The 18,177-nt window shown below is 44.2% G+C and overlaps 1 protein-coding gene and 1 long non-coding RNA gene across 4 annotated transcripts in view; one reads left to right on the top strand and one right to left on the bottom strand.

Annotated features, from left to right (window-relative positions):
* The first annotated feature begins 9 nt into the window (after positions 1–9).
* Positions 10–1,457, top strand: LOC307203540. Its single transcript, XR_013833272.1, has 2 exons — positions 10–146; positions 500–1,457. It is a non-coding gene; the product is annotated as an uncharacterized lncRNA (long non-coding RNA).
* Positions 1,458–2,778: 1,321 nt separating this feature from the next.
* CLPX (caseinolytic mitochondrial matrix peptidase chaperone subunit X) overlaps positions 2,779–18,177 on the bottom strand; it is a 29,987-nt gene continuing 14,588 nt past the window's right edge. For 2 of the 3 annotated variants that reach the window (XM_079954272.1, XM_079954271.1), the window contains exons 6-14: positions 17,804–17,845; positions 16,280–16,456; positions 15,213–15,377; positions 14,895–14,983; positions 13,962–14,126; positions 11,948–12,247; positions 11,579–11,671; positions 8,148–8,254; positions 2,779–2,899 (exon numbers count right to left, since the gene is read on the bottom strand). In XM_079954272.1, coding sequence (XP_079810398.1) covers positions 2,809–2,899; positions 8,148–8,254; positions 11,579–11,671; positions 11,948–12,247; positions 13,962–14,126; positions 14,895–14,983; positions 15,213–15,377; positions 16,280–16,456; positions 17,804–17,845 — 1,229 coding nt within the window. In that variant the 3' untranslated portion in view covers positions 2,779–2,808. The remainder of the gene's footprint in view (positions 2,900–8,147; positions 8,255–11,578; positions 11,672–11,947; positions 12,248–13,961; positions 14,127–14,894; positions 14,984–15,212; positions 15,378–16,279; positions 16,457–17,803; positions 17,846–18,177) is intronic. The other variant, XM_079954273.1, reaches the window with a different exon arrangement.

The raw sequence follows: 18,177 nt of genomic DNA, 5'->3' as shown, positions 1-18,177 counted from the left end.
ATCGCTTCCGGTTTGAAGCGGAAGTGACGGCGAGAAGAGCGGCGCCCCCTGTAGGTTGGGAGGAATCCGACATCTGTCGGCTACTGATTTTAGACTGCAGCTCCCATCAGCCGCACCGGGGCCGGAATGTAAGGTAAAAGGTAAAGGTACCCCTGCCCGTACGGGCCAGTCTTGACAGACTCTGGGGTTGTGCGCCCATCTCACTTAAGAGGCCAGGGGCCAGCGCTGTCCGGAGACACTTCCGGGTCACGTGGCCAGCGTGACATCGCTGCTCTGGCGAGCCAGAGCCGCACACGGAAACGCCGTTTACCTTCCCGCTGGTAAGCGGTCCCTATTTATCTACTTGCACCTGGAGGTGCTTTCGAACTGCTAGGTTGGCAGGCGCTGGGACCGAGCAGCGGGAGCGCACCCCGCTGCAGGGATTCGAACCGCCGACCTTTCGATCAGCAAGCCCTAGGCGCTGAGGCTTTAACCCACAGCGCCACCTGCGTCCCTTTAGGTGCATGGCAAGTTATGCTGCTTTGCCCCTAAGCACCACACACACCCCGTCACCTTAGTGCACTCCTTACCCCCCACCCCCCAAACCTTAAAGCATTTTACCTATCCTGTATTCCTAGCCTAGAATGGTATGCTCAGTTGCAATTACTTCAGTAATGGACAACCTAAAGCCCCTAATTTCTGTGAGATTTAACATTCTGTGAAACGCACAGGAGAAGCACTACTAGAAATCTGGGAGGAACAGGTAGTAGATATGGAACGCTGCAATTATTATTTTTAAACCACGGGACACCTAGTTTGCTTCTCCTGCTCCAAACCACATGGGTTTTAAGAAACCATTAATGTCTGTGTGCTCTTAGAGGCGTTACACCAGTTTCTAGTCTCATTGCCTAGCAGCCTGCAACTTCAGAATTAAGAAGAATCATTCATAACAAGCTTGGGAAGGATTAAGAATCAAGCAGCAAGTTGCTACACCCACCCAACGCACTTGGTGGCCAGTGTCAAGTTTAAAAAATATTCTATCAGTGTGTAAATGGAACCTAGTTCAGCAAAACTTTTATAAGCACACCTCAACATGAAGGAAGGACATCAAGCTTTTAGGTACAGATTTTAATTTCAGAAATGAATCAAAAACATACACGTCTTTTTGTGTTTTTACAAATACTTTACTAAAGGATCAAGTTAACTTTTAAAACAAAGCAATCTTTGCTTTGCTAAAAGATTTAAAATAACAAGATGCAGACTGGCGTTTTAAGCTTATAACTTAAATAAGAATTTTGTGCAAACAGTGACTACTGATTACATGAAAAATATTATACAATTATATGCTACTTTCTTGTGCCTCTTAATGTTATAAGAAGGTAGGCTGGGAAAAATACCTGGCACCAAAAAACTGATGCATGATGGTTCCAGTACATTCAATAAAAAGTACTATATTAAAATATTGGCATAGAATTTTCTATATTCTATGGTCTATTTCTTCCTGTAAACCTTTGTTCTGTCAAAAAAAGGTATAGCAAGTTCCTGGTTCATCTGTTCTCGTAATATCCATTTTTCTCTCCAAAACCTACATGTGATATTTAATCAAGGTAAGTAAAAATGAATGAACCCTTTGGTATTATATCCAATTATTTTTAATACATTACATTAAGTTTTTAGTAAAGTGGGGCAGTTTGCTCTAAAATAAGGTCAATCCACAACCTGTTTATTCTAGAGCAATCCCGCTGGTTTGACCAATATGGAGTTTGGGGACCAGAAAGTACTGTCCTAAATCTTTCATATCCAGTTTTTAAGGGCAGTATTCATTGAAAGTGAAACAAGTACCTCTAGCACCCACTGCATTTAAAGCAGAAAAGATATTTAGTGCATACTGAATGGTCTTTCAAACAAAAGTAGATTCAAAATATTTGTGTGTTATGTTTCCCTGCTCAAATTGTGTAGTATAATTATTGTAAAATTCCTCAACTATTGGCAATACCTGAATTGCACTCTAGAACTGAAAAAGCTAGGGCTGAGCTGAAAGTTATTCAGGAAATGCATTCAGTAGAGAAAAGGAGCTTTTGAGGGGGCCTGATGTTTCCTCAAAATCTTTTCTTTTTTTGTACTGGTTCACAGTTTGAAAAATAACCTTCCCATTGATCCTAGTAACAATGATGTTGCCATGCAGCCAGATTTTTGTCGTATGATGGGAAAAAGCTATTTCAATGTATTAGCATTGTTTGACCGCAGTGACTGTTGTCACACAGGCATGTAGCTGATCAGATTTGGCTATGTCATTGCTACTAGGATGAAATCTAAATTGGAACAAAAAATGGCACCAGCTGCAGCTGACTGAAGTTGAGAAAAGAGGGTTGCAATGGTGCACTGCTGCCTTCATCAAACTGTAGGATACAGTGCAGGTTTTGTATGTGTGTATGTTTTGGAGGGGGTGCATTAACGCATCAGTGCTCCCAGTGGTAATAAATGGCCAAAAAAGTGCCCCAAAGGAGAAAGGGGTGAATTTTACAAGGGGAGTCCACCTTTTCAGCTCAGCACTAAAAAAGAGAGCATTTTTTTAACTGAACAAAATATAATATACAATTCATTTCTGAACATTATGTCGTTGAAGTCCAAGTGTCCACCAAAAAAAATAAATCAGTGTGATGTTACGCAAAATACTTGATCTGATTTCCATTAGCGCTGCCAACATTTTCTGAACATGTATCATATTCAGGAGAGATCCAATGTTATCAAATAGGCTAAAAAGCCGGATGTGGTCTTAAAAACAAAATCCCCATTAAGTGCATTTTCTGCAGAGTATTCTGACAGCATTTAATTGTTTGCAGCATCTGCTTGGCGAGCCCAGTTTTCTTCTTCTACTCCTGAATCGTATTCTTCTTCAGAAGCATCTTTAGCTGGAGCCCTGCAATTAAACACAAGTAGGATCAAATACAGTGGTACCTCTGGTTGCGAATGGGATCCGTTCCGGAGGCCCGTTTGCAACATGAAAAGCCCGCAACCTGAAGCGCAGTATCTGCGCAGGTGCGTGGCGTGATTTGGCGCTTGTGCGCATGCGCAAAGCGTGATCTAGTGCTACTGCGCATGCGCAAGCAGCGAAAACCAAGAAGTAACCCTTTCCGGTACTTCCAGGTCGCCGCGGGGAGCAACCTGAAAAAACGTAACATGAAGCAAATGTAACATGAGGTATGACTCTACTTCCATGTAATGTCTAGAACAGGGAGCCATTTCAGCCCAGCTGAACTTCTGATACTGATCCCCAGGACCACAATGCATCTTTACCTCCCAAATTATATTCTATAGTAGGGATGTTGTAAACTGTCATGTACTGAATCAGATTGTTGGTTCACTGACTGGCAGCAAAGGAAAAAGGGAGTCTGCATGCAGAAACAATGGCTCTTTTTCCGAGTACTTTTAGCAGAACAGCAGCAAATAAATAACTATTAAAAGAAAATTGCTACAAAGTAGGTGGAATTGCTGTTCAAGAAGAATCAATCTACTGGTCCCTTGGACTAAGGAAAGAATCACGAGTTCTGTGGACCGTTGCCTTGAAAGTCCATTAGAAAATAAAAAATGAAATGGCAACTTAAGTCTGCACTTCTTGTAATCTTTTTATCCTAGCAACACACACCAGAAATAATGGACTCAAACTGAAGCAGGAGGCCTGACTGGATGGTCACCTATGGTTACTTCCTACTCTAAATTTAAAGTATGTCCACCACTGGAAGTAAAGTATGCTGCTATTTGAAGGCTTATTGCTTTTTAACCCCCCCCCCCACATTATTATTAAAATTAGTGTTCTTTCAAAAAGACAGCTTTCAGTAAGATTCCTGCTTCCAATTGGCCTAATGAAGCCTCTTTCAAATGCATAAATCTGGCCTTTGACTTGAAAATACAAAAATGTGAATGTTTATTAGCCATTTTGTTCAGCCAGTTTGTGTTAAATGCTATAATAATAATAATAATAATTTATTATTTGTACCCCGCCCATCTGGCTGGGTTTCCCCAGCCACTCTGGGCGGCTTCCAACAGAGATGAAAAATACACTAAAATATCACATATTAAAAACTTCCCTGAACAGGGCTGCCTTCAGATGTTTTCTGAATGTCAGGTAGTTGTCCATCGCCTTGACATCCGATGGGAGGGCATTCCACAGGGCGGGCGCCACCACCGAGAAGGCCCTCTGCCTGGTTCCCTGTAGCTTTGCTTCTCGCAGGGAGGGAACCGCCAGAAGGCCCTCGGAGCTGGACCTCAGTGTCCGGGCAGACCGATGGGGGAGGAGACGCTCCTTCAGATATACTGGACCGAGGCCATTTAGGGCTTTAAAGGTCAGCACCAACACTTTGAATTGTGCTCGGAAACGTACTGGGAGCCAATGTAGGTCTTTCAAGACCGGTGTTATATGGTCTCGGCGGCCGCTCCCAGTCACCAGTCTAGCTGCCGCATTCTGGATTAGTTGTAGTTTCCGGGTCACCTTCAAAGGTAGCCCCACGTAGAGCGCATTGCAGTAGTCCAAGCGGGAGATAACCAGAGCATGTACCACTCTGGCGAGACAGTCTGCAGGCAGATAGGGTCTCAGCCTACGTACCAGATGGAGCTGGTAAACAGCTGCCCTGGATACAGATTTGACCTGTGCCTCCATGGACAGCTGTGAGTCCAAAATGACCCCCAGGCTGCGCACCTGGTCCTTCAGGGGCACAGTTACCCCATTCAGGACCAGGGAATCCTCCACACCTGCCCGCCTCCTGTCCCCCAAAAACAGTACTTCTGTCTTGTCAGGATTCAACCTCAATCTGTTAGCCGCCATCCATCCTCCAACCGCCTCCAGGCACTCACACAGGACCTTCACCGCCTTCACTGGTTCTGATTTGAAAGAGAGGTAGAGCTGGGTATCATCTGCATACTGATGAACACCCAGCCCAAACCTCCTGATGATCCCTCCCAGCGGCTGCATGTAGATGTTGAAAAGCATGGGGGAGAGGACAGAACCCTGAGGCACCCCACAAGTGAGAGCCCAGGGGTCTGAACACTCATCCCCCACCACCACTTTCTGAACACGGCCCAGGAGGAAGGAGCGGAACCACTGTATGACAGTGCCCCCAGCTCCCAGCCTCTCAAGACGGTCCAGAAGGATGTCATGGTCGATAGTATCAAACGCCGCTGAGAGATCCAGCAGAACTAGGAAACAGCTCTCACCTTTGTCCCTAGCCCGCCGGAGGTCATCAACCAGTGCGACCAAGGCAGTTTCAGTCCCATGATGAGGCCTGAATCCCGACTGGAAGGGATCCAAATGGTCCGCTTCTTCCAGGCGTGCCTGGAGTTGTTCAGCAACCACTCGCTCAATCACCTTGCCCAAGAATGGAAGGTTTGAGACTGGGCGATAATTGGCCATCGTGGCCGCATCTAGAGATGGTTTTTTAAGAAGCGGTTTAATAACCGCCTCTTTCAGCGGGTCTGGGAAGGCTCCCTCACGGAGGGAAGCATTCACCACCCCACGAAGCCCATCGCCCAGTCCTTCCCGGCTAGCTTTTATAAGCCAGGATGGGCAAGGATCCAGGAGACAGGTGGTTGACTTCACTCGTCCGAGCAGCCTGTCCACATCCTCGGAGGTAACAGCTTGGAATTGATCCCACACAACTTGACCAGACAGGACTCTAGCACTCTCCCGCCCCAGCCCTGCTCCCACGGTGGAGTCTACTTCTTCCCGAATCTGAGCGATTTTATCTGCAAAAAAATTTGCAAAATCATTGCAGGAGAACATGTGGCCCGTACTGGGCCCCGATGTTACAGGTGGTTCCGCTAAATTGTGAACCACCTGAAAGAGTCTCCTGCTGCTGTTTTCTGCAGATGCAATAGAGGCGGTGAAGAAAGTCTTCTTCGCCGTCGCTATCGCCACTTGGTAGGCTCGACGTTGAGCTCTAACCTGTGTCCGGTCAGATTCAGAATGGGTTATCCGCCACCGGCGCTCTAGCCGTCTCAACGATTGTTTCATTGCCCTCAGATCCGTGGAAAACCACGGGGCTCTCCGGGCTCCATGCAATCGGAGAGGGCGCTTCGGAGCCAAACAGTCAATAGCCCTGGTTAACTCCGCATTCCAGCGAGCCACCAGGGAATCGGCTGAAAGGCCATCAACATGGGATAAAGCATCCCCTACCACTCTCTGGAAACCATTTGGATCCATTAAGTGGCGGGGGCGGACCATCCGAATCGGTCCCACCTCCCTGCAGAGGGGATGGGTCGCAGAGAAGTCCAGTTGCACCAGGAAGTGATCTGACCATGGCACTTCTTTCGTTTCACTTTTACTTAGTGTCAGATCACCAACATCCGTAGAGGTAAACACCAGGTCCAAGGCATGTCCGCGGCTATGGGTTGGGCCAGACTTATTCAGGGACAGCCCCATGGAGGCCATGCTTTCCACGAAGTCCCGAGCGGCCCCTTGTAAGGTCGTGTCGGCATGGATGTTAAAATCCCCTAGGACGACCAAGCTAGGTGTCTCCAGGAGAACATCCGCCACGACCTGAAGCAGCTCGGGCAGGGAATCCTTGGTGCAGCGGGGAGGTCGGTACACCAAAAGGAATCCTGTACTGCCCCTATTGCCCAACTTCCAGAACATGCACTCAGAAAACTGGGTCTTCCCAATAGGACGCCTGGTGCAAACTAATGACTTCCTAAAAATCACTGCAACCCCCCCTCCCCGCCCACATGACCTGGGTTGCTGTGCGTAAGAGAAACCTGGTGGACAAGCAGCGGCAAGGACAGGCCCATCTGCTTCATCCAACCAAGTCTCTGTCACACATGCCAGGTCAAGTCCTCCATCCATGATCAAGTCATGGATGGCAGTGGTCTTATGAATCATTGACCTGGCATTGCACAGCAACACTTTCAGGTCATGTGGGTATCCCTTGCTGATTCTAGTATTCATCCGGTCAGGACCAGACCCGGAGGCAGGGATAGTCCTCAGACAACGACTAAACCTGCCTCCTCTGTAATGACATGGTCTGGTCTTAGCGTAACTCCTCCTCCTACCCGTGATCACTGAGATCGGTTGTCCCAGTGCATCCCCCCCTGTGGAACATGCCCCAGCCATTTTGTGGGCTGGGGCCCACTCCCCGGCAGCCCTGACCCCTCCCCTTAAGAACAAAATAACCCCTTTAAAAAACAACAGCAAAAAAGCAACAACACAAATAAAACAATACAAACAAAAAACAATAAAAATTATAAAAATTACAAAAACATAAAATCAAACAAATTCCCAGGCCCAATAAACATCCACCCCACCCCACCCCACCCCACATACAAAAAATTCAAAATAAAATTTTAAAAACATTTTAAAAGCACTCTGCACCCCTCCAGCAGTAACAGCAACTGTCCTAGTGAGGCCCGTCAGGCCCTGCTCTGGGCCAGGTGGTAAGTGGCAGGAAGGAGCAGGGCCCTCAGACACTCACATACAGGAGAGTCCTCCTGGGCAGCAGAGTCCAGCAGTCCTTATGAGGCTTCAGGCCCCGCCCCAGGCCAGATGGTGAGTGGCAGGAAGGAGCAGGGCCCTCAGACACTCACATACAGGAGAGTCCTCCTGGGCAGCGGAGTGCAGCAGTCCCTGTGAGGCTTCAGGCCCCACCCCAGGCCAGATGGTGAGTGGCAGGAAGGAGCAGGGCCCTCAGACACTCACATACAGGAGAGTCCTCCTGGGCAGCGGAGTGCAGCAGTCCCTGTGAGGCTTCAGGCCCCACCCCAGGCCAGATGGTGAGTGGCAGGAAGGAGCAGGGCCCTCAGACACTCACATACAGGAGAGTCCTCCTGGGCAGCAGAGCGCAGCAGTCCCTGTGAGGCTTCAGGCCCCACCCCAGGCCAGATGGTGAGTGGCAAGAAGGAGCAGGGCCCTCAGACACCCACACAGGAGAGTCCTCCTGGGCAGCAGAGTCCAGCAGTCCTTATGAGGCTTCAGGCCCCGCCCCAGGCCAGATGGTGAGGAGCAGGGCCCTCAGACACCCACACAGGAGAGCTAAGCAGCCTTCTGCTGTAAAAGGTTGCTTAAAAATATAACTGGAATTTTTAAAAGTATCTAAAATAACTCTGAAAAAAAGTAATTGCGAAAAAGTGTTTTTGTGTATTTTTGCATCAAACCCAATCTAGTGTTGGAAACCTGACATTACCTGACGTATCCTGGATCCTTCTTTCCTTCCACAACATCTTTGTCAACCTCCACACATACAATGTCAGAATTGGGTACTTCAAACATGGGTTCCAGCAGTAACTTTTCCTAAAGGGTAGAAGGATAAGCATCAAGATTTTGCTCACACAATCCCTCTTCCAATGAACACCTAGCAATAGACACTTTGCTACAACCACTTCTCTGCCTGAAAGAGGCATAGGGCAGTAGCCAACCAAGCTACTATAATAAACCTATTGAAATTAATGGACTTTAGTATAATGTTCATTCATGTCCACATCTCTACTTAGTAGCTGAATAAGTTGGGAACTTAGTTGACAGACATTTGACAGACATTTGTCAGGAATCCTATCACAATGCTACTTGCCAAGGCTGCCATCAGCATAGCTACTTTCTTCTAACTCCACCTTAAAAACAAGGTGGAAGGTGGAAGGGCTGTAGCTCAGTGGCAGAGCACATGGTTTGTATGCAGGTCTCATGCAGGTTCCCTAGCATCTTCAAGTAGGCATGAAAAAAGACACCTGATGCCAGTCTGTATTAGCAATGCTGAGCTGGATGGACCAATGGTCTGACTTGGTGTTGAACAGCTTCTTAAGAAATGGCAAGGTAAAACAAGTGCTTCAAAGTGGTAGATTTTGAAATCAGCATGGGTGACGGAATAGAAGACAGACATAAATGACCTATGGGCGGGATCTGCTGGTAATGTTCTGTGCAAAACCCACTCGAGCTGCACAGGACCGTAGAGCTGTTGTGCAACTCATTTAAATGATGCATGTGTGGGAAGTTGTCTAAGATGCAATTACGCTTCCAGATTCCACTCTAGCCATTCCACGCCAGCCCTGCTTCAAAGCCGCTTCTTATGCAACCTTCAGTTCTCTGCTTTGGGCCAAACATTAATTCCCTGCCAGTCTTGCTCTTCCTCCAAATCAATCTTTGTTTTTGCTTTTTCCGCCTTTTTGACTTGATTACACATTTATAACTTTCCCCCTTTTCTTTAAAATAAGAAGTACTTAGTCAACAAAATAAAGATCCAGAATACAGTCAATGAGAAAAGCAACTTCCACCACGATGGGAATAGAATCAGCACCACCATTAATATGCTTTTGATTTCACTACTGCATAGGAAGACTCCATTTGTTTTCAAAAAGATTGCATATGATATGAACTTCCTCATAATGTCCATATTCGGACTTCCGGGTCGGCGCCATCGCCGAATGGCGGACTCCCTCCGAGCTCCGGAGGGAGCCTGCTGGGTAGGGGTTGGGTCCTGCCGCGCCGGCGACGCGGGGACCCTCAAAAACCATGGGCGGTGATGCCCATGGACTTGGTGACTCGGCGGGCACCGTTTGCGCCCCCCCGACCCGCGAAGGAGCCTTTTTAAAGGCTGCGGAGCGGGTGATGGGGGGGGGTGGTGCTATGAGTCCACTGCTTCCCCTACCTAGCGAAGCTGCATGCCATTCGACGGAGAGCAACGACTTCTTCTTTTGAAAATTTTGGATTAAAAAGAACAACCCGTGAGTAAATTTATCGGACTTAAAAGGAAAAATTTGATTTACGAATTCGGAGCGAGCGGGGGAGGTGCAAAAAGGAAGTCCGCCCCCCCCCCGTTGTAGATGTTTTAACGCAAGGATTTGACAACTAAGATCGAGAGATGAACTTGTTTATTTGAAAAAAGTTAATTTCACGAAGGGAAATTACAAGTAATTGTGCTGGAGGAGAAGATTGGTTTGTGAGAACTAAAATGCAACCCCCCGGGAACCGGGAGCGATCCGTCATGAGAGACTGGTGAAGAGACACAGAAACTTTGACAGCTGTCATAGTAGCTGTCAAAGCAGGAAAATTAAAGAGAACTTTGTTACGATGGCTTTGCTTGTTAGATTTGTTACAATTTGGACATAAATTATTGGAAATAAAGGCAACAAGTTATTTGACTTTTGGGTCTGATCTGGAAAGAAACTAAGTTACCATATTCCCTCTAAAGGGAGTTCGGGACATTGCAACAGTGGCAGCAAGTGGAAAAATACTAGGAAACTGAGCAGGATTTGTTATCTCTTGGGAAAGCTGCAAAAACGAAGCATTATTTTGTCTACAGAGGTTTCTACACTAAAGGAGACAATGGATTTATCTATTGAAGAAAGGAAGGGACTTGACGTAAGTTTATGTTCCTGAATAAATAAAGCCTCTGTAGAGGAACCAGAAGTTTTTGAATTAGAAGGTTTTTGCAGCAGAACAGGAAAAGAAACCTGAGGAATAAGAGCTGGAGTAAATTCGAAGTTAGAACATTTGGGACATCCAGACTTTAAAAGGATCAAGAAACAGAATTTGAGTTATACTCTTAAACACAGAGGTCTGGATGGAAGAAGAATGATCTTTTCTGAGAGTTTCTCCGAGATTGGACTTTCTGAAATTAAAAGCTACCAAAAAGACGGCAAAGTGGAACTGAGAGAGATTTAGACATGGACGTGGGTTCTCCAGGCTGGCAGTAGACAGATGGATGAACTTTGGGGATCGAAACCGGGAAAGGGGGGAGGGAGATTTGGAACCCAAAGGCTGTAAAACTATATATTTTTTCTTTTCTTTTTTTTCCATTTTTTCTTGTTTTATAAAAATAGGGGAATTCGTGGAAGGGAACTGGGGTCGATCTTAGGGAAGTATAAAAAAATATAAAGAGAAATGGTTAAATAAGATAAATTAATTTTGAATAAATGGGCTAATTATAATTATAACAAGGCTTTAAAATTTGGGGTAAGAATTTGTGGAATTAATTTAATGAAAATGGAATACAAGAGGGGGAGGGGGGGGAAGTCCTGGAAAGATGTCAATGAAATTAAGTGTAAAATGTATCCTTTTCTTTCTTTCCTTTTTTATTCTGGAAACTTTAATAAATATTATTTTTTTTAAAAAAAACAATATAATGCCCATATTCATTTTCCAATAACATCTTTGTCTAATACTAGTCTTGTAATTTTGGTATTTAAGAACCCCAGCGTTAGGTGAATACATACTGCTGTCATAATAATAAAGCAGCTGCTCTATAGCTTCAGACACCATTCCTTTTAGTACTGTTAACAAATATTTTAGTGTCTAAACTCAGTCTTTCTTCTAGAACATGTAGAACTATCACATGGCACGGTCTCTTTGGGACTGAATCACTTTAGATTGCTAGGAAGGCTTTGCAAGTTGGAAAGTCTTTAGGTAGCATGGGCTAGGCTGGAAATGTTCTCCCCAAGACAAAATTTCAAGCTGTAGGGAAGGTTGTTTTTGTTTTTAACAAGGGTAACTGAGCCACTAATGATCTGATTTCTAAAAATCTCTCTGTGATTCACCTCCCAGGGCAGACAGTGGGATTTCAAGAAAGACAAGTAATGGTTATGTCCTAGATCATTGATACCAGTGAAGAGAAATCAGCCTTACCATTATAGATCGAAGACCTCTTGCACCAGTCTTGCGGTCTAAGGCCAACCTGGCTATAGCCTTTAGGGCATCCTCAGTAACATTCAATTCACACTGGAAAATGCAAGACAAAAATTACACTCTGTAGTTCCCACCTCCCCATGGAAACTCTAATTGCATTCGGACAAGCATAAATTAAATTTGGAGACATTTTTCCTTTTGTTTTTCAGCAGGTAATGCAGTCATCATTTAATAGATCTGCATATTAATCACCCCCCCCCCAAAAAAAAACAATCTAATGTTTCATTGTGTCCAGCTCTTTTGGAAACAAAATTCTGGTAACAAGAAAGACCCCTGAACAAGTCTCAAGTAGCAAGAGAAAATCCAAACCTTATCCATGCTGAATAATGCCTGGTATTGGGGAATCACTGCATTCCGAGGCTCGGTAAGAATCCGTACGAGGGTTTTCTCATCAAGGCTGTGCAGGGGAACCACCACTGGCAAACGCCCCACAAACTCAGGGATCATGCCAAATTCAATAAGATCTCGTGCCTCCACGTGCCGAAGCAAGCGGTCTTTTTCTTCCATATCCTGCTGAGTGCTGGAATCTCCACCTACATTAGCCAAGTCTGCAGCTGCTGCAGCCCTTCGGCCCTTCCCCAGATTTGATGGAGTTCCAAAGCCAAGATACTGCAAAGACCAAAAAAAGAGAGAGATACAGATTGCTTTTAAGAAGAAAGTCCCAATTACATTATGTATATCTAGTATTTGACTAGACACATCAATATGTGGTGGAACACTTGACTACCTTAGTTGGTCTCTAAGGTGCTACTGGACAGTTTTTTATTTTTTTAGTTTATTTCGACTTGACCACCTTGTTACCTGAACAGCATTTGGAAAATGTGAAATCTTTACCACTCTTTCCACAATGAGCTTAGAGTGGGATTTCAACCTCCCAACAACCCTGTGAGGTTGGTTAGGTTGATTGTGGCTTATGAATGGGATTTGCAAGATTTGAACACACAACTTGTGGGATTTGAACCCATAGCCCAATGAAGCAGTCAATATATGCATGAGTTTTTGCGGCTCTAGTTTTTCAGGCAACGATAGCACAGCTGGTCTCCTATAATGTTTACCTTTCAATATAAAAGTATTATAATTGTCAAGGACTAAAGAGTTTTATAGAACAGTAACATTTTTCATCATCTAAAATGCCCATATGTAGTTCTGTCAACCTGACCACATGTTGATGCTGGAAAGTGCCCTTTGGAAGATAAGCACATGGGATCGCCAGGCTAAAAATAAAAACACAACCTTCAACACTTAGCAAAGCCAAAATATAGGCATTTATATGTCCTACAGCGGTGATAAAAAAGTATAATCCAGTGTGCTAGATAAGCCAAATTGGTGACAGCTCACCCTTGTGCCATCCTTATAGGGATAACAGTTGCAGTTGTTGAATGCCAGGTCAGCTTGGAGTTAAGATCTCCCTCAACAATGATCTGATTGTAGATGAGGAAGCAGTTCTGGTCTGCGTCACTGAGACCTGGGTGGGTGAGCAGAGTGGAGTTGGTCTCACCCAGTTGTGCCCACCAGGGTACTTGGTGCAGCCATAAGGGAAGACTTGAGGGTCAGGGAGAGGGAGTTGCTGTGATCTATAGAGATTCTCTCTCTCTCCAGGCTCTATTTTCAGTTGCGGGGATGGGGGTGGGAATCTGAAGTGTGTGTTCCTGACATTGGGCAATCGGGACAGATTTGGTTTTTTGTTCTTGTTTTCATCATGTATTTATATGTTATGAACCACCCTGAGATCTACGAATGACGGGTGGTATACAAATTTAATAAATAAGTGAAAAAACACTGAAAGGCAGCCACTTTGGGGTTGCAACAACATGCCAGCCATGCAAGGCCTTGGGCAATGTATTTCATAGCACAATGGCTCTGATCCTTTCCAGAATAGCTACCAGCAGCTAAAACCAAGTGTACCTTGCATGACTAAAGGTAAAGGTAAAGGGACCCCTGACCATTAGGTCCAGTCGTGGCCAACCCTGGGGTTGCGGCGCTCATCTTGCTTTATTGGCCGAGGAAGCCAGCGTACAGCTTTTGGGTCATGTGGCCAGCATGACTAAGCCGCTTCTGGCGAACCAGAGCAGCGCACAGAAACGCTGTTTGCCTTCCTGACAGAGCGGTACCTATTTATCTACTTGCACTTTGACGTGCTTTCGAACTGCTAGGTTGGCAGGAGCAGGGACCGAGGAACGGGAGCTCACCCCGTCACGGGGATTCGAACCGCCGACCTTCTGATCGGCAAGTCCTAGGCTCTGTGGTTTAACCCACAGCGCCACCCGCGTCCCTTTTACCTTGCATGACTAAATTGTACAATTTTAATTCCACGTCTCCTTACCTTTTCATTTTTCCTCCGGCTGATGATTCTGTCAAGACCATTAAAAGCACCAGAAGCCACAAAGAGGATGTTGGTTGTGTCAACCTGCACAGTCTCGCCACGTAATTTACGGGAGTTCTTCTCTGGAACATTCACAATTGTACCTTCCAGTAACTTTAACAAGCCCTAAGTAAAAGCAGGAGAGGGTTGAGCAATGTATTCACAATGACATGGCAACCTGGTGCTCAGGGGTGATCGAGTCAACAACCTGAGCCATTTGGATGTTTCCACAAGTCAGCCAGGGCTTTCAAAGAAGCGCCAGTATTATCAGCTGGAAAATCCCCAAAGCTGTCTGGAAACCCATTGGATCTATCAGCCTCTGAGGGCTGACCATCCTAATAAGTCCCCTGCTTCTGCAGAGGGGAGAAGGCCATCCTTATAGGGAAAACAGCTGTGAGGAAGAGGGCGGTGAGGAACTAAATCTCAACAGGAAGTGATCTGACCATGGCAAGGGACTGATGTCAATACCTCCCACCCTCTTCCTGCCCAGTTGAGAAAACAATGTCCAGAGTGTGGTCTGCCAATAATATATGTTGAGACAGCTCCATGCTTGTCATGGCAGCCATGAAGTCCTAAGCCACCCCAGAGCCAATTGCCTCAACCTGGATGTTGAAGTGCCCCCAAACCGGCAGGTGTTTGAATGCCTCAAGCAATGGGGTGGGAGTATGCCTTCTAACACTACCCTTGGAGCTTCCCCTTCAAACTCCTTGGAGTGGGCATGGTTTCCTGATAGCTGGGCCAAAATGGAAGGTCTGGAGGGCCACATTTCGTCTGCAGATTGGAGGCTTTCTACTCTTGAAATAAAGCATGGCTTAATGTTACATGCAAACTAGGACAGTCTATCTAGAGCTTGATAGTTCCTGAAAGAGCAGCAGCAAAGCTCTCGATACTCACTTGCTGAACGCCTTCTCCTCCCACATCACGCAACTGATGAATGCCTGGCACGCTGCCAATCTTATCCACTTCATCCAAGAAAACAATTCCTGTAAATTAGAGGCAAGTAATGTGAAGAGCATTTGGGTTGTGCAAGAAGGACAAACTGTACACAGTGAAGGCCATCTTTTTTAAAAATAGAACAATATGCTGTGGCAGTGTTACATAAGAAGAACAGCCTATTACATAAGAAGAACAACCCAAACATTAAAAGAACAAATTAAAAATGTATGTGAGGCTTTACTGGCACCTCCAGCAGGAAGAAGGGCCCAATTTTACCTTGCTGAGCTTTTTCTACATTGTAGTTTGCATCCTGCAGTAGTTTTGCAATAACAGACTCAATATCTTCTCCCACGTAGCCTGCTTGAGTCAAAGTGGTACAATCACAGATTGCAAAAGGGACGTCCAGGCATTTCGCCAGAGTCTGAGCCAGCAGGGTTTTACCTAGGTTAATATATATATATATATATATATGTTATTAACATTCACTTGATGGCTTATTTTTATAAAATTTAATTATTTTCCACTAGGAGTCAACTACCAGTGATATTTGCTTTTGTACTAGCAGATCTAGAAATTCAGGTAACCTGGCATGCCAACCATTTTATGTCTACAAGGTTTATTATACAACTAGCAGGCACTTAAAGAATACCATTATTCTAATCCAATAAAGTTGTGCATATTTATTTCATTTTTTGCAAAAATGACTACAATGCTATGGTCAACTTTTTATTTAAAAAACACACACACATTTATAGCCCAAAGGAAGTGTTACAAGATTAAGTAAAGAGACCATTACAATTTTCTTGCTAATATGCAGGGTACAATACCAAGTCCATTGCTTTATTTACATTTTCCTTGAAATAAATAAAAATAAATAAAAGCAGCTTATGATACTATCAGCACCTAGTTTACAATATGTTTATAACACTAGATGCAGTGGTATATGTATTATTGAATTAAAAACTTTGCCTTTAAGCTATTACAGGCATATTGCTATTTGGAGCAATCTCTGCAGCTTCTCTTGACTGCCATATTGGACAGATGGAATCTAAATGTTAATGAAATGTTAGACTCAGAAAAACTGTCAGCGTAAGGATAGCTACTTCTGTAAGATGTGAAGTACACTTCTTCAGGAAGAAACTGCCTTCGCTCTCTCTGTTCTTCCCTAAAAAGGAACTCAGTCAACTTAAAGGGTAGCTAGTCTTTACATGGTCCCCATTAGAAGGATGTATCTTGGCATCTCTAGCTCCTTCCTAGAATTTTGCTCAAAACTGATGTAATTTACATAACAATCTACCTAATAACCTGAACGTTATAGCAAGATACAACATGCCCTTACAAACCTGATCCAGTGGGTCCAAGCAGCAAAATATTACTTTTTTCAAGCTTGATGTCATCATGAGTTGAATCTAACACTTCGCCTCCTCGCTTTTCCTGGGGCATCTGTTGGTTCACCTGCTGCTGCATTGACGCTCCCAAAGCATTGCCATGGGGGCTAATACCAGCAATCTGGAGAAGTTCTGAAATGTACAAGTCCAATTAACTGAGAATCAAATTGACTCAATCTAGATTTGTTTGAGACAGCCTGCAGAACATGCACATATTTTTCCAGACAACTCCAAGTATTGTTCCATCTACCTGAAAATCAAGAGAGACCATAGCATCTGAAAACCAGATTGCAACATACATCATCTTGGGAGGATTTAGATTCTAACAAATATTTTGGAATAAAGAGATCAGAAATATTCTAGTTGAAGTGGAAGTTTCTCATTTCCCATTTCCATACAAATTGCTTTTTAGGCAAATTTTCTTCTGAAGGTAATCAGAAGTCCTTCAGGTGCCACAGTAATGGGAAAAATGTTAAATGGATAATAGAGATCCATGATAGTGACTCTGCAAAAAGTAACCCAATAAAAATATAGCAGGGAAGAATTTCTTTTAATTCAGGCCCATCAAGAAAGGAAAGAATTTGACATTTAGGCATACCTCACTGGATACTTCTTTAGTTTTGTAATTTAAATTAAGTATGCTGGAACTGCACAATAATCTAAGCTCTAAACTTCACATCACAGCCATTGTTAGATCCACAGGAAGTTTAAGCTTTCACTCACATATCAAGTATTAAAATTATTTCTAGAAGTTCTGAGGAGGTTTTACCTGCCTTCAACACACTGTTGAAGTAAAGCCAAATCATCCTCATTTTAAGACACTCCCTAAATCACAGAAGAGGAACCCATTGATCTCCAGATTCTGTTGGGACTCCAACTTCCATCAGCCACAGCCAATACGGCCAATCGTTAGAGATGATGGGATTTGTAGTAATCCCACTTCATCTGTAGGTTAACAGGTAACTCACTCCTGGTGGAAACACAGAGGTATTGTTCTCACAGCCAACCTGTGTCTGGACTGTACTACTGCAGATTGCAGGTGAAGGCTCACATGTCTGGATCATACTACATCAAAAAAATAAATTCTGCACCCCTAGAAAGCAATCCACCAGTACCCTTCTCCCTGACATGGTAGTTTTCTGTATGTAGGTATCCTGCCCCCATAATGTTGGAGCTTTCTATCACATGGGCTTCTATCCCACAACCCAACCTGAAGTAATACAGCTATAGCACAATGCTGACCATTTCTACTAAGCAGTAAGTCCTGCAGAATTCAATCAGGCTTAGTCCTGGGTAAAACTGCAGCTGTAGACACAGGTTTTCTACCTCAGCGAGAACTAGGCCTGAGTGGCTATTTAGAAAATGAATGCAGTCTGGATTTGCTGTATTATTTTTACAGAGTCACAATTAAAATACTGCTCATGGTTCAATTCAGGCAAGGAGATATTGCAGAGGAGGACATGAGGAGAGCCCACTTACTTGTAAATCTGTACTCATCCTCCCGTCTTCTGATTTCTAATTCTAAGAGAGAGGATGAAAACAGTAATACGATACATATATTTATATATGTATAAATGAAAAGAAAAGCATAACACTTTCTTCACCTCTTGCCCTCTTCTGAATACAGGTTTATGGAACAATTGATTTAATTTATATTGCAAGAAAACAAACATTCAGAATTTTAATAGCCTCCCTAATTTTTTAATCTTAAAAAAAAAAAAGGAACGGAAGTCAGTATTAAAATAGTTATGCTAAAGAGTTGATATTAGTATTTGTAATTTTAAAATGGAGCTGGGATTAAGAAAAGCAAAAGATACAAAAAATGAACACACACAAAAACTCTACACTTGCAG

The sequence above is a fragment of the Podarcis cretensis genome (genome assembly GCF_951804945.1).
Source record: "Podarcis cretensis genome assembly, chromosome: 14".
Taxonomy (NCBI): Eukaryota; Metazoa; Chordata; class Lepidosauria; order Squamata; family Lacertidae; genus Podarcis; species Podarcis cretensis.
This window is presented reverse-complemented; position numbering and strand designations above follow the sequence as displayed.